Source organism: Motacilla alba, chromosome 5, assembly GCF_015832195.1.
Source record: "Motacilla alba alba isolate MOTALB_02 chromosome 5, Motacilla_alba_V1.0_pri, whole genome shotgun sequence".
NCBI lineage: Eukaryota > Metazoa > Chordata > Aves > Passeriformes > Motacillidae > Motacilla > Motacilla alba.
Genome location: NC_052020.1, coordinates 54274356 through 54288357, shown reverse-complemented (window position 1 = coordinate 54288357; position 14002 = coordinate 54274356). Strand labels below are relative to the sequence as shown.

General features: G+C 46.4%; 1 protein-coding gene across 2 annotated transcripts in view; it reads left to right on the top strand.

Annotated features, from left to right (window-relative positions):
• The first annotated feature begins 821 nt into the window (after nucleotides 1–821).
• The window catches only part of JAG2 (jagged canonical Notch ligand 2), a 68849-nt gene continuing 55668 nt past the window's right edge, over nucleotides 822–14002 (top strand). For both annotated transcript variants that reach the window (XM_038137900.1, XM_038137899.1), the window contains exons 1-2: nucleotides 822–1184; nucleotides 1466–1789. In XM_038137900.1, coding sequence (XP_037993828.1) covers nucleotides 840–1184; nucleotides 1466–1789 — 669 coding nt within the window. In that variant the 5' untranslated portion in view covers nucleotides 822–839. The remainder of the gene's footprint in view (nucleotides 1185–1465; nucleotides 1790–14002) is intronic.

Sequence of the window (14002 nt, the reverse complement as noted above, 5' to 3'; positions counted from 1 at the left end):
TGTTCTCCTCCATGGCTACATCTGCACATACCATGCACCTACACGACTGGAGGCACAGCCAACCATTGCCGTCGTTCGTGACTGAGTGCACACTGCCCCTCCACAGCTGAAGGTGATCCCCCTGAGCACTCCTCCACAGCTGAAGGTGATCCCCCCCTGAGCACTCCTCCACAGCTGAAGGTGATCCCCCCCTGAGCACTCCTCCACAGCTGAAGGTGATCCCCCCTGAGCACTCCTCCACAGCTGAAGGTGATCCCCCCTGAGCACTCCTCCACAGCTGAAGGTGATCCCCCCCTGAGCACTCCTCCACAGCTGAAGGTAATCTCTGCTTGAGCACTCCTTAAGACCTGTCGGTGATCCCACCCTGAGCACTCCCGCACAGCTGTAGGCAATTCCCCCAAGCACTCCTGCACAGGAGTATCAACTCCTGCATTATTGGGGTACTCCCATTCCAAGCATTCCCTCGCTGCATTGCCCTTTCATGCCTGTCCGCACACTCCCCGGGCAGTTCCACACAAGCGTGGGTGCACACATCGCCTGCTCCCTCACAAGCAGAGGTGCACCCACCCCACGCATCCCGTGGCTATTCCTCCAACACCGTGGGCTGGGTGTCCACCCCACACCCACCGCCACGCGGGCGCGGTCCCCCACCCGCGGGTGTCCCGCATCTCTCGTGCCCCTCCACCTCCTGGCGGACCCCGCTGCGGTCAGTGCAGGGCGGAGCGAGAGCCGCCCGCCGCCCTTTAAGAGCCGCGGCGGGAGCGGCGCTGGCCCCACCCGCCGGCCGCGGGGCCGGGCCGTCCCCCTCATTAATATGAAGGCGGCGGCCGCGGCGGCGAATGGGTAATGAAGCTGTCACTCCGGCACCTACTTGTTGGGTGTCCGCGGAGCCGAGGCGCACAGAGGGCGAGCGGAGCCCGCGGGAGGGGAGCGGCGGCGGAGCGCTCCGGGCGGCCCCGCCGGCAGCCCATGCCCTGCGCCCCCCGGCGCGCTGCGGGCGGCTCCCCCACCGCCCATGCCGCGAGCGGCCGCCGGTCCGTGGCCGGTGGGCTCGGCGGGCTCCTCTGAGGCGGCGGCGCGGAGCAGCAGCGGGAGCAGGAGGCATGCGGGGCGCCGGCTGGCCGAGCCGGGTCCCCCGCGCCGCCGCGCTCGGCCTGGCGCTGCTCCTCGCCTCCTGCGTGCAGGTAGGGACGGGGCGCGGGGGCTGCGCTCCGGCCGCGGGGCGCCGCGGCTGCCTTCTCCCTGCTCCCCTTGCACCTTGCTCGTTTCTCGTTTGTATTTATGTCTGTAGTGCTATGTACGTATATGTATATACATGTACGCGTATGTATATCGCCGCGGCGGGTTAACCCCGCAGCCGGCGAAAGTTGTCGTGGGGAGCCGGGGACCCGCAGCACCGCGCTGCTGGTGCTGTCCCCGGCCGCGGTAGTAACGAGGCTGTCTCCCCTTCGGTTTTTATTTTTAGGTGTCCCGGTCCACGGGCTATTTCGAGCTGCAGCTTAACTCGGTGCGGAATGTAAACGGCGAGTTGTTCAATGGGGAATGCTGCGATGGCATGAAAAGCCCCGAGAACCTGGACTGCTCCCGGGACGAGTGCGACACTTACGTGAAAGTCTGTCTCAAGGAATATCAGGCCAAGATCACCCCGGTCGGACCCTGCAACTACGGATTCGGATCTACCCCCGTTCTCGGTGGAAATATTTTCTATTTGAACAGCAACAAATACTCCCACCAAGGCAGAACTCCCGAGACGGGCAGGATTGTTATTCCCTTCCAGTTCGCGTGGCCGGTAGGTTTTTAATCGCGCTCTCGTTATCAGCCTTTTTTTGTGTGGCGTTCCCTCCGCGTCCGCTCCCGTCGGTGCCGCTCCCGCTCCCCCGTTATTGAGCGGGGCCAGCTGCCGGGGCGCTGCCTTGGGCGCGGCCGCCGCTTCCCGAGGCTGCGGGGCACGGCCGGCGGCGCGGGGAGCGGGGGCGGCGGCGCGGCGGGGGCCACCGCGGGCGCTGGGTGCTGCGGGAGCTCCGGGCTGGCTGCGAGAGGAGCCGCGTCCGGTGGTGGCCGAGCCCGGAGAGGCTGAAGGCAGGAAAATCACCATTACGGGGAGAATCCCCCTCGTCGCCGCCCGACGGCGCGGCCGCGGCTCGGCGGGCTCGGCGCGGGGCTGTCCCCGGCAGGGGGCGCTGGCGGCGGGCGCGGCGCGCGGGCCGGGGCGCGTGCCGCGGCGGGGGCGGGGCGGGGCGCGCGCCGGGGGGTCCCGGCACCTGCGCGGGGCGGGGCCCCCGCACCTGGGCCGGGCCCGCGGCCCCGGCACCGCCCGCTCCGGGCCCCGCTCCGGGCCCCGCCGGCCTGCCTGCCGCGGCTCCCTGTGCCCGCCGGTGCGGGACCCCCTGGCCGCCCCCGCTCCGCCCCGCCTTCCGCTCCGCGCCTCGGGCTTTCGGCGTTTCGCCCCCGCAGTGCGTTGTCCCCTCAGGCCCCGCCACCTTGTGAGGTGCGGCGTGGAAGGGACCTTAGGGACCGTCCCGTTCCGCTGCCGTGCGCGGGGATGGCTTCCGCTAGCCCGGGTAGCTCAAAGCCCCGTCCAGCCTGGCTTTGAACGCTTCCAGGGATGGGGCATCGGCGGGGGCTGCAGGAGGTGCTAGTCCTTGTCCTTGGAGCCTGGATGCATCCTTGTGCTTTTGGGGGTGCTGGGTGCGGGGCCCGGCGCTGGGGAGTGGCCGGAGGGAGGGAGGGAAGGCTGGGCTCCCTGCCCGGCTGCAGGCAGGTAGGATCCTGCAGGGAGTTTCACAGCTGTTGCCCTCAGCCCTTCCAAGTGGGCCACGGGGTGGAAGCTGGCAAGTTGCGAGGTGCTGAGGAATGGGGATGGTGCAGTGCCCCGGCTCGGTGGGGAGATGCGTATCGGAAGCCTCGGTACCTGCGGATTGCGTTTGGCACCTGGTGACTAACGGATGAAATGGCCCTTGCTGACCTCTCAGACCGTAGATCTCAGTTACCTGGAGAAAGCCTGCTAGGAATGGTTAGGGACAAAAATGCTTCACTAGCATTTCAAGCTAAAAGAAGCCAGTCTACATAAATCATTTCACTTTCTGTGCTACCAGGGCTCCTACAACCTCTGATGGTCATGCCCCGCAAATTTAGGACTGACTGAGTTTGCTGCAGTTATATGTTTAAAAATAAAAAAGGTACAACTGATAAATTTTTCCATGCAGAGGCACTTAAGTTCTGGTTGCCAGGTTAGGGTGTTTTGATGGCCTTTGTTGGTCCTGTGCCCTCTTGAACTTGGAAATGTTCCTGTTAATGGGTATAGTCGATACCATAAACCTAGGGTATTTAGAACTGTGTTCTTAAGTTATAAGATCAAAGAGAAAATTAGGATTCTTTCTCCTGTTTATTGGCCGTTTAATACAGACTTGATGAAATCGTAAACTCTTCAGTAGGAGATTTCAGTAACGTTAGCACCTCAAACTTTGTATGTTATCTGCATGAGGAAGTAAAGGTAATTTAACTCATGCTTTTATTTTGCCAGTTTCTAGTATTGCTACTTGAAACACAAGGAGAATTTGATAATCCTTGCACTGCAGGTCCCTAAGCCCAGCCTTCTTTGAATTTTTCTCTGTTGGAATAAGCACATTCTTACCTCGCAGCTGCCGGATATTGTTCTGTGCTCACTCAGTCCTAAGTAAGGCCTGTTTGACCTGCCTCTCGCAGGTGAATTAACACAGTGTCTCTACCCCACACCACCCTGTCTGCTGCTGTTTCTTGTACTGTTGGCTCCAGCATTTTGAGGGAATTTAAATACTCAGGGTATTTCTTTTTTTCCACCATTTTTTCCCTGCAGCTGTTGCAAAGTGGGCTGTAATTTATTTCAACAGTGCCACTGCAGTCCTGTGGGTGGTTAGCTGATTTTTGGATGGTTTACTGAATACTCTCCAGCCCACCCTGGGTTCTAAAAATAAGCTGTGGAGTAGTTTTACTTACAACAATCTTTGGATACACCTATGAAGAGAAGTCCCTCCTGTATGTTGTAGTTAGATCTTGAACTCTGTGAGTTCAGTCTGTTGATGGGGAACACGGCATCTTTGTCAGAGCTGTGCATAAGCTGTGTAGGCTTTGCAAGGAGAGGCTTAATTGTAGTGCTAGTTTATCACGAGGGGGTTTTAGAAGTAGATTGAGTTCCTGGGTTATGTTTCAACTCCCTGGGGTAATTTCTAAATTGCTCTCAAATAATATTCTTTCTCTATTCAAGTTTGCAACTGAGAAACAACAATACAGGCATAGTCTTTTCCTATGACTTTTATTTTTGCTCTACAACAGTACATTTACAGTAATGAAGTTACTGTTTCTTTGATATGATGGGAAGGAGCAAGAGTAAAGAGCATTGGAAATTGTGTCCTTCACTTATGAAACAAATTTGCTTTGGTGTTGGCAGTGAGAAGAGGATTTATTTCAATAGTTCTAGCTTGAATTTTTAAGCTCCATGGTAAGGAAAACCATCGTATGTGCAGAGTTCTTGGTGAACCTCACCTGAGTGGTAACTCCCTCACTTAGAGACTAATGCAGTAATGTATAAATTGCTTGGGATGGGGGGTGTTTCTTAAAGTCTGTGTGATACTGCAATGTCCCAAGCTAGCAGTAGCTGTAAAGCAAGTAATTTCTTGAAGAGTGATTTGTTTTGTTTTGCTGATTTTTCCTTTTTAATTTTTTGAGGTAAAATTTTTCAGTTTGGACAACTGTCTCTTCTGTAAAGCTGCAGTACCAGAGTTCAGTGACTTCCAGTGTTTGAAACAGTGTCAGTTATCCAGCTTATTCCTATTTCCTGTCCTTTTTTTTTAATATCATTAGTCTGATCTCTGATTTGCAAGAGGGAGCTTGGGATACTGCCAGAAAGTTCTTAAAATTGCTACCTTGGGATACATCATCCACAGAAATCTGGCAGTGGGAGAGGCTGAGGAACAGCTAGAACAATACAGCTGTCTTCTTCACCCACCTACCTCACATTTTTTTCTTTGCCTCCTGCTGTAAAACTTGAAGCTTAATGCTTGTTTGAGATTGTTAACAAACAAATGATGCAATTAAAATTTATGTGCAACTTTAAAACAAAGAAGACAGAAGAATTCAAGTAGCTTTGAAGTTGATTCTGATCAGTTACAGTTCAGGCTTGTTAGTCTTGAGCTTTTTTTTTTTTTCCCTAGCACAAAGCTGTTTGTTCAGACGCTGAAGCTTCACAAATACCTGGCACATTAATATTTATCAGTAGCCATTGGCAGAATTTTAGATTTGGGGTTAATTGAAGGTTGCTTCTGAAGATGGTGTTTTAAAGTTAGCTGTTCTGTGGGATGGGTTATGTGGAACCATTTCTTGTACTCCTTTGCAAGATGCCATGAAATGGAGTTGTGTGTGGTTTTTTTCCCTCCACCCTGTTCTTTCCCTCAGGGAATTCAGAGTTTTTCCTGTACCGTAAATGTTGGTATGGCATCCATTACTTCAGTTAATTAGTCATATAGAGGAATTGTTCTGACTAGTTGTGGATGCTGAAATCATGTATTACAGTATGCATCATTGGCTCCTCTCAGCCCCTCTGTTTTTGAGATCCTGCTGTGACTGACAGCACACCCATGGGTACTGCATGCTCTGAGCTCCCCAGGTGAACTTCAGTGTTCAGGGTCTTGGAGATAAGCAGAAACAAGCGTTTTCACCTCTCCTTTTCCTTGGTGCTTAGCTAGGACTCTAACCAATCTGAAGGAAAGGTGGTAGAGGTTCAGGCAGCCCTTGCAAATTACTTGGATAAAGGGTGCCTTCCCTGCTACAATTAGGCAACTAATTGATTTTTTTAGGCACTATCTTAGTGTTTTTTTCCTATTTGGAGTGTGACTGTGGCACCTCTCTGTAACCTTCTGAAGTAGTGTTAACTCTCAGGTAGATAAAAAATGACAATAATTTTAATGTCCAGGCTGTGTGTGAGTTTCATCTGTATGCAGTCCATGTGTGGGTCTCATCCAAATACCTGGAGGGGTTCAGACTTGATCTAAGACATACACAGGAGTGTGAACCATCAAATATGTAAAGCTGTTGAGAGGATAGCTTGGCTGCAGCAGTAAATGTTAAATTTCTTAGAAAGCAACCTGCCCCTTCCCCTGCCAAAACCTGAGCGGGAATACTTGACCTTGCAGCTTTTATTGCTTAATGGGTACAGCATTCTGCCTGGCACTTTCTCATGTTGTCTGGTAGGATTTTGCATCAAGCTCTCCTAGTGCTTTTAATTTGAGAGATGAAGGTGATTAAGGCCCTGGAAGACATCTAGCCTTCAAGCTCATTGTCTGGGATCCTTGGTGCCTCTAGGGAACTAGATAGCCTGGCTGTAGGAAATGCTATTGTCTATTTTTGTTTGGCTGGTAGACCCACAGTTGGTCTACCTCCTGTCTCAACACAGCCATCAGTACTCTCTGATCAGGATCTTGAGGCTTTGTAATGAAAATATCCTGGATTAGATTACTCTCTGCTCCCTGATAGAGTAAACATGCATCCTGTCATCTTGGATGACAACCCATCGGGACAGATACGCTTAAATTAGGCAGGTTAAAGTTAGGCCATTTAGCACTGGAAAAACTTGTGCATGGCTGTACCAGAGGAACAGTAGGGTATGTTTTTTCTTATTAAAAAGATTAAAATCAGGGGAGACACACAGCAAGCTTTACCTGTAATTAGTTGTTCTTTGCTCCATTGAAACTCCTTCTTAAGGAAACTGCTTGCAAAAACACAGTTCCAAACAAGACCTGAGGGCAGGGAATAAGAAGTAAGAGCAAGACCTTATGCCAAAATGTAAAATTCACCTGGTTGTGATGGGCTGTGATGTGCATGCATCACACCTTGTTAGCTCAGGAAATCAGCATGGAACAAATAATCTAGTTGATAGCTGTATATTGATGATCTACATAAATGTTTAATGTCTTATTTATCAGTAGCCTTTTTTTACCCAGATGGAAGGCTTTGCTTTGACTTTTCCCTCCCCAAACTTGGTGCATGCTTACTGCCTCTGTCTAGTGGGCTTGTCAGCAGGCTCTAGGACTCCTGTGGAACTGCCACGCCAAAATATTTCATATTTTGCCAAAACGCCTGCAGTCCTTGTGCTCATAAAGCCTTCTCCTGCTTGTTGCAAATCATGAACAAATACACTGTGAATCAGAAGACATGGATCCATGTTGCCTCCCTTTTGGGGAGGTAGATCATGGAATTTATATGCTTTCACCTGCTCAGTACTCCATTTGCCTTGAAGCCTTTTTGATCAGAAACAAAAGATTTGACGAAATGGTTTATTATAAAAATGATATCCCTTTGGTCTCAAGTGACACAAATGTAAAAGGTAGTTTTCAGGTTTTGTTTTGCTCCTTCTTAAAAGAAGATAATGGATGATGTTTTAGAGAGTGACTTCAGCAATGCTGGGAAGTGACAACTCCAGTTGATTTCAATAGCAGCTGCAGGTGTCACCTCTAAAAAAGAACCAAGGCCTTAATGGTGACCACTTCAGAACCACTCTTTGAAAAAGGGATTTATTATTGGCATGCTGTGTGTGCCAGCAACTATTTGCAGCTTGCCCAGAATAGAAAGTCTAAAGACTTAAGTTTCATGTAACTATAGGAAATCTGTCTTCTAATTTTAAGCAGAAGTTCTTTTTGCACTCTTAATCTTTCATGCATTCATGTCACTAAATCTAGAATTTCGTATGTCTTTGAAATAAATATGCCACAAAGGACAGTATTCTGCTAACTATTTAAACTTTATACCTTGAAGTTCTGGGGCTTTTTTGAATGTCACAGAGATGGTCAGATAGTAAAGAACACTTCTATTTATACTCCTTTAAAGTTTCCTTAAATAATCATGTGCTTATTTATTGGAAACACTGAGGCTGAATTCAAAACTTGCAGACGAAGTCCCTCACCTCCCAGCCACTGGCAATGTGCTTGTACACCTCTTGTCAGCTTTCTAATCTTTATTCCAGAAGGTGCTCCAGCCAGCCTATCTGTGAAATGCTACACTCCTAGCCACACAGCTGGTGTGGGCATTAAATCTTTGACTGAAAATGGAATAGGTATTAAAGCAGTCAGGATTACTCTTACACGAGAGGATGTGAGGTAGAAGCAGAGCATGTTTGATTCACTGCAGTGCAGTAGAGGCTTTGTGTCTGAGCTGTTTAAAGATGTTCCAAATGCTGTTTTCTCAATTAAAAAAAAAATCTGCATAGGAAAGATCTGCTGGAGACATGACCACTTGTAGCTTTAATCTTTAAACAATCAGGTTTATCTTGAATGTAGTTGGGGTGAAATTGTAATTGGTTTGCGTTACGACAGACTTGTGATATTTAGCCTAATTAGACTGTGTTCCCACTGTATTTTAGGGGGCTTGAGTGATCCTGTGAGGCTCAAGTGTGAGTGTAGATGTTGAGGGGCTCTGTGTGGCAGAAGCTGTCTTCCATGTTTGAGGCTACTGCTTGTATTTCTTGTGCAAATGCAGCTTGCTTTGGGAACCCTTGCAGGTTCACTGTTTTTCAGTACAAAAGCTGCAAAAAAATTAAGCTTTTTTCAAACAATTAATAATGTGGAACAATACATTTTCTGGATTTAGAAAATGCCAGAAATGGTCTTGTGAATTTTTAGTATATTTGCTAATATGTATTTTTGTCCCAAAGATTTTCTTGTATGAAGGGAGATTTGAGACAGATGTGTAAGGTAAATATGATTTTGTTTTTTAACTTTGAAAATTACTTTTGTCCCCTGTGGGCCAACTCTGTTGAGTAATGCCTTTGAGTCACTTCATGTAGGTGAGATGAGTGGAATTCGCTTTTTTTTGTGTAGTCTGACTCCTTTGCTTGTTTTTCCTCTAGGTGTTGCTTTGTGTTGGCTCTGAAATACATGCTATGAGTGTACTTTAAAAACTACCCAAAGTTCATAAAGCAGCTATGATCACACTGTATACTTAGTCATCTGCAGGAGCTTTAGGTTACTGTGTGCCAGAAAGCTTCCCTCCCTGCTCTTCTGAAAACAGGCCCAATGTTTTGTCAACTCTGTGTGGGTCCTGCTTGTGTTGCTTGCTCTGTTTCAGAGCTGCTCAACCTGAAGAGGAGACATCATCAGAAAGTGACCGTGCCTTTTCTGCCAGCACACCCATTTGCTTTCCCTTGCTCCTCTGCAGTTCTAGCTGCAGTAATTCTCTGATCTGGAAGGAGCTTGAGAGCAACATTTGGGAAGGAGAGAGGCTGCTTTAAGGAGTGAGGAGTAAGGGTATACTGGCAGTGCTTCTCACTCCTTGATGCTTATCCATTTGCTTACCTGAAGGAGAGTTGCTGCTGTTCCTTGGCAGTAATTCCACCATTCCCTCTCTCTCCTGTGCTGTGCTAAACCTCTGATGGGCTTTTTGCTAGAAATCTGCTCTGGCTGTGGTCAGTGGGTGTCTAAAACGGGTCAATCTCCGGTCAGAGGTGACTGCTGGCAGTCATGTGCTGTCCATTCAGTGCTTTGGAGATGTTCAGCTCTCACAGGAGCAGGAGGTGGACATGTAGCCTGACCACCCCACCCTGCCCCTGCTCCCAGGGCTGGGGCATGAACCAGTGTGGGTAGGTGAGAGTGTCTCTGCCTGTTCATGTTAGACACCACTGACTTTCTGCCTCCTGTGGGGTGGTGGGGCCCCCTTAAAGCTGCTCCTTCCCCTCTGTGCACCTGAGGAGACCTGTTGTGGGGGGCAGAGCTGAGGAGAATACTGTGATGGCTCTGGTGTAGGTCACCTCGAGTCAGGGAGGGGTGGCCATCCCTGCTGTAACCAGTCTTTTGGTGCCTTTGTTTACTGTACAGGAAAAAATACTCTGTATAAATGATTGAGTGCTGTCTTCAGCAGTCTGTCATGTGCCCACTGATACTACAGACAAGCAGCAATGCTAGACTAGGACTGAACAGATGAGTTTATTTTTTGATTACTCCAGTGCTTTTGCTTTTTTTTTTCTTTTTTCTGGTCTGATGGCCAGATTCTACTTGAAGATAGTTAATTTTAGAAGTCCAGTGTGTGCAACATAGTTGACACATTTCAGCATCACCAAAGACTTAAATACTATTCAGTTCTGAGAGAAAAGCTTGTTATTTACCTGAAATGTCACTACCACTGCTTTTGCTATTAACCTTTTTCCCTGTTATTATATTTGGGGAATGATTTACAGTTATAAAAGGCTGTTTAAGAGTTGAACTATACCTTATGCTCATTTGTTAAACCATTCCCAAGGGTTTTTTTCATGGTTGTAGCTAGCCTTTAATTTGTATATAAAGGAGAAAAATGAAATATTTATTTTATTATTACTGTTTAAGATGCTAAATAAAGTGTAAAAATCATATTTCACATGAGGATCTTCTGATAACAAGAACTCTGAATCATGTAGTAAGCCTGGATTTGACTGTTTGCTCCTCAGTAGAAAGCTACATTAGATGGAAGGGGCAAGGCATTTCAAGGCTAAATGGCAATCTTAGTCTTACTTGATTAGAGCTTGCAGAGGTTGCTAAGAAACAGCCTAATAGTCCTTGAGTAACCAATTATATGCCCCTAGGACAGATGCACAGGTGCTCATTCTCTGAAGTTTTTTTTTTTTGGTTGGGTTTAAATTTTTAAATCTGAGATAAGGCTGGAGTATTAGTACACAAACTGCAATCTGTTTACATCCTGCTTTGGGCTTGAAAGTCCTGATTACATATATCTTGCTTCCAGCAGGATGTGTTCTGGTGGGCTTTGTTTAGTATGTTACAATTTGATTATTATTACATTTAAATTATTGTTACAGTGCTTCTTCTATTTCCACATAGTAGTCCACTGTGTCTCTAGGCTCTCCAGTAGTTTCCAGTATTGTGAACATACCATCTTAAGTAACTTTAAGCATATCGCATTCAAACTGGATAAATTTTACATTTTCAGACTCTTAGTGAATCTTAATACTGATGCAGTATCCTCTGGTAGGTAGAAAAATATCCTTACCCCTTCATGGAACTTGGAGAGAGTTATTGTGTGAGCTAACAGTTAACTAAAGCATCAAATAGGGTTCTTTCCTTTTTCCTGAATATGTATGATTCTGTTTATAGCATTGCAAAGTTCAACAGTCTTATTTTGTAAAGATAGAATCTACACTTTTAATGTAATAGGTCCTGGATTCCAGCTGGAGAACTTAAGATCTAATTAGGGAACTAGTTCATACTTGGAAGACTTGATTGACATATGCTTTAAGCAGTAAGTTGAGAAATGTTTAAATAGCTTAATTATTGATCTTCAGTTAATCTACTGAAGTAGAAGCTTTTTAGGGTGTGCAATTTTTGGTACTGTTTAGTGTTCTTCCTACTGACTGAGGACAATTTTAACAGCGCTTGTCTTGTAACCTGTGCTACTGCTTAATAGTTTTAGCTGCTGTTCCTTTCTTTTTTTCTTTTTTTTAATAGTAATGGTAATTTAGATAGTTCTGACTCTCTTATGGTACAATGACATGATTTTCCTTATATCACAGCATGGAATTTTTACTGTAACTGGCTACATGAAATCAGCAAAGTCTAAAAGTCAGACCATGCTTACTTAGACTGTTAAGGGCAGGTATATCCATGTGCTGCCCCTCAGTAGTGACTGGTTTTTGCACACCACAATGACCTGATAGCAGCCCTGTGTTGGTTATAAACTGTTGTTTAAATCATATGTTTATATATAGGCCCAGAATATTTTAGTGTGCATTTGGCTGTTGAGTACCTTTGTGGAACAGTATTTTTCCATGATTCATCCACCCATATTGGTGCTTTCTCCTATCAGAAAGTTAGGAAGGGAAGGAAGTAGGGAAAATAAAGTGTTTGGACTTGCACAGACGTGTAAGGTGTTGGCTGGCAGATATTTAGTGCTCCTGCAGTGCCTTCTGATGTTTGCTGTTCAACTGTGATAACTTCAGGGTTTTGGGGAAACTACCAAACTATGAACCACACATCACAAGAGGTGAAGGTAAAGTGGTTGCCCAAACCCAGCTGGTGGCAATTCTTCAGAGGTTAATTTCCAGAATTCAGATTCCATTCATCTAACACTGTGTGTCCTGGACTGAGGGCTGTCAGAATGTTAATTGTCCCAGGGCTCAGGCAGAAGTACAAGCTGTTGCATATCACCAGAGCGTCTCGAGCTGCTCATATCTGCTCCCAGATCACTGCAAATGTAAGGTAAACAAAATGAGCTTTGGCTGACAGGAAAGAGAGTCTTGGCTTGTGGCAGCTTGCTACCAGTGATGATTTGTTTGTCCCTAAGCCATTAGGATGGATTTTAAAGATTTGGTACTCTGAATGTTCAGCTTGCCAAGGAATCTGGAGAAAGTTGGAACAGCAGGGAGTCAGTGGCAAATGAAGTGTTGAAACTGTAAAGTAGTCACTGGGACATATTTTTGATTTATGGCTCCAGCTTTGGACTTTAAAAATTACTCTGGCTTTTTTAATGTTGGCCTACTTTCCATGGCTTTGTTGTGTTCTCTATTGATACTCATGCCTATGAGGAAAGCTACAACATTGTTACCCACCAGAGGAGTAACTAGGGGTCAGCAGTGAAATAAATTTGAAGACTTGCTGACATAATCTCCCTTTCATATCTTCTAGATCCATGTTAGTGGGAGGAGAAGGGGAAGAAATAGAGAAGCATTCTAAATTTACATGCTTAGAGTAAATTTATAGGGCATGTGCTTACTTTCAAAGGCTCCTTCATGTATTTTACTACCATTGTTACAAAGTTTTCCTTCCAAAGGTGTGCCCCTTTGTGGTTTTTGTCTGATTTGTAATAACATAAAGCTACCTCAGATCCCCTCCAGTTTACAGGAATCTGAAAGAGATTATTGGACATTGAAGTTCTGATGCTGCTTTGTTACAGTGGGATTGATCATGTCTTGGTTGTTGTATATTCTAATAGTTTGGAATTGTGGGCTACATATGCTATTTTATGCTGTGTTTCTTTGCTGCTGTAAGCAATTAATTTTTAATAGTAATTAAATCCAGTGTAGTGGTTGGTGCTGCAAATGTGATAAAGATTTACTGTAGCCACATAGCTCTGGTCAGAAGATTCAGTCCTGCTCTGGGATATGATCGAAGCATTTGTTTCAGGAATGTGTTTATGAACTTATTTTTTTCACAGCTAAACTCTGGCTCTACTGTGTATATTTAACTGTGTGCATAATCCCTGTTTAATCCTTTATTCAAGTTCCTTGTGTGTTGATCTGCATGAAAGAACTTGCACCCACTCTTAGAGTGGTGACTCTTATTTTTCTGCTCAACTTATTGCTGTAAATTTACAGAGAACTAAAATAAGTTCCTGCTTCCCTGCCAGCCTCTTTAGCATGTGCAGAAGTTGAAAACTGAGCTGGTGTTTTGCTGGGGGCTGAAATGAAGGGCAGCTTAGGTGTGTTGTCACTTTCTTTTGGATTAATGACGCTTCTGTTACTAGCCATGAGCAGTTCTACACTCTGATAAGTCTCTTGTGGAAATGTGAAGTTCAAATTGACTGAAACTGTTGCATGACTCAATGTTGCAATAAAACAGAGACAAAGAAGAACACAATATTTGTGTTTCTTATTGGTGAGAAAGCCTGTGGTGATACCTGTGCTCAGAACCAAAGCCATGGCAGGAAAAGAATGGATTTTGTTTAGAGTTGCAGGAGGATTTGAGCCATCAGCTGCTGCCATTGCTGTGGCCAGTGGAGTCTTTGTTTCATGTCCCCTTTCAGCTGTGGCTGCTGCTGCCCAAGGAGCTCTAGAGGTGACTCAGTTGGGTAGGACTGATGAGGGAATTGAGGAGGACTTAGAAAAACAGTGCCACAGTCTCGGCTCCCTTAGGAACAATGGTTGAGTGTGGGCCTCTCCTCTTCCAAAGGCAAGACATCTAGAGCTCATTAGCTGGAATTGGTTTTGTGGGCATTTGCTTTTTCAAAAATGAAGGGAAAGATTGCAGTACTATCAACAGCTACAATTATTTAAAAG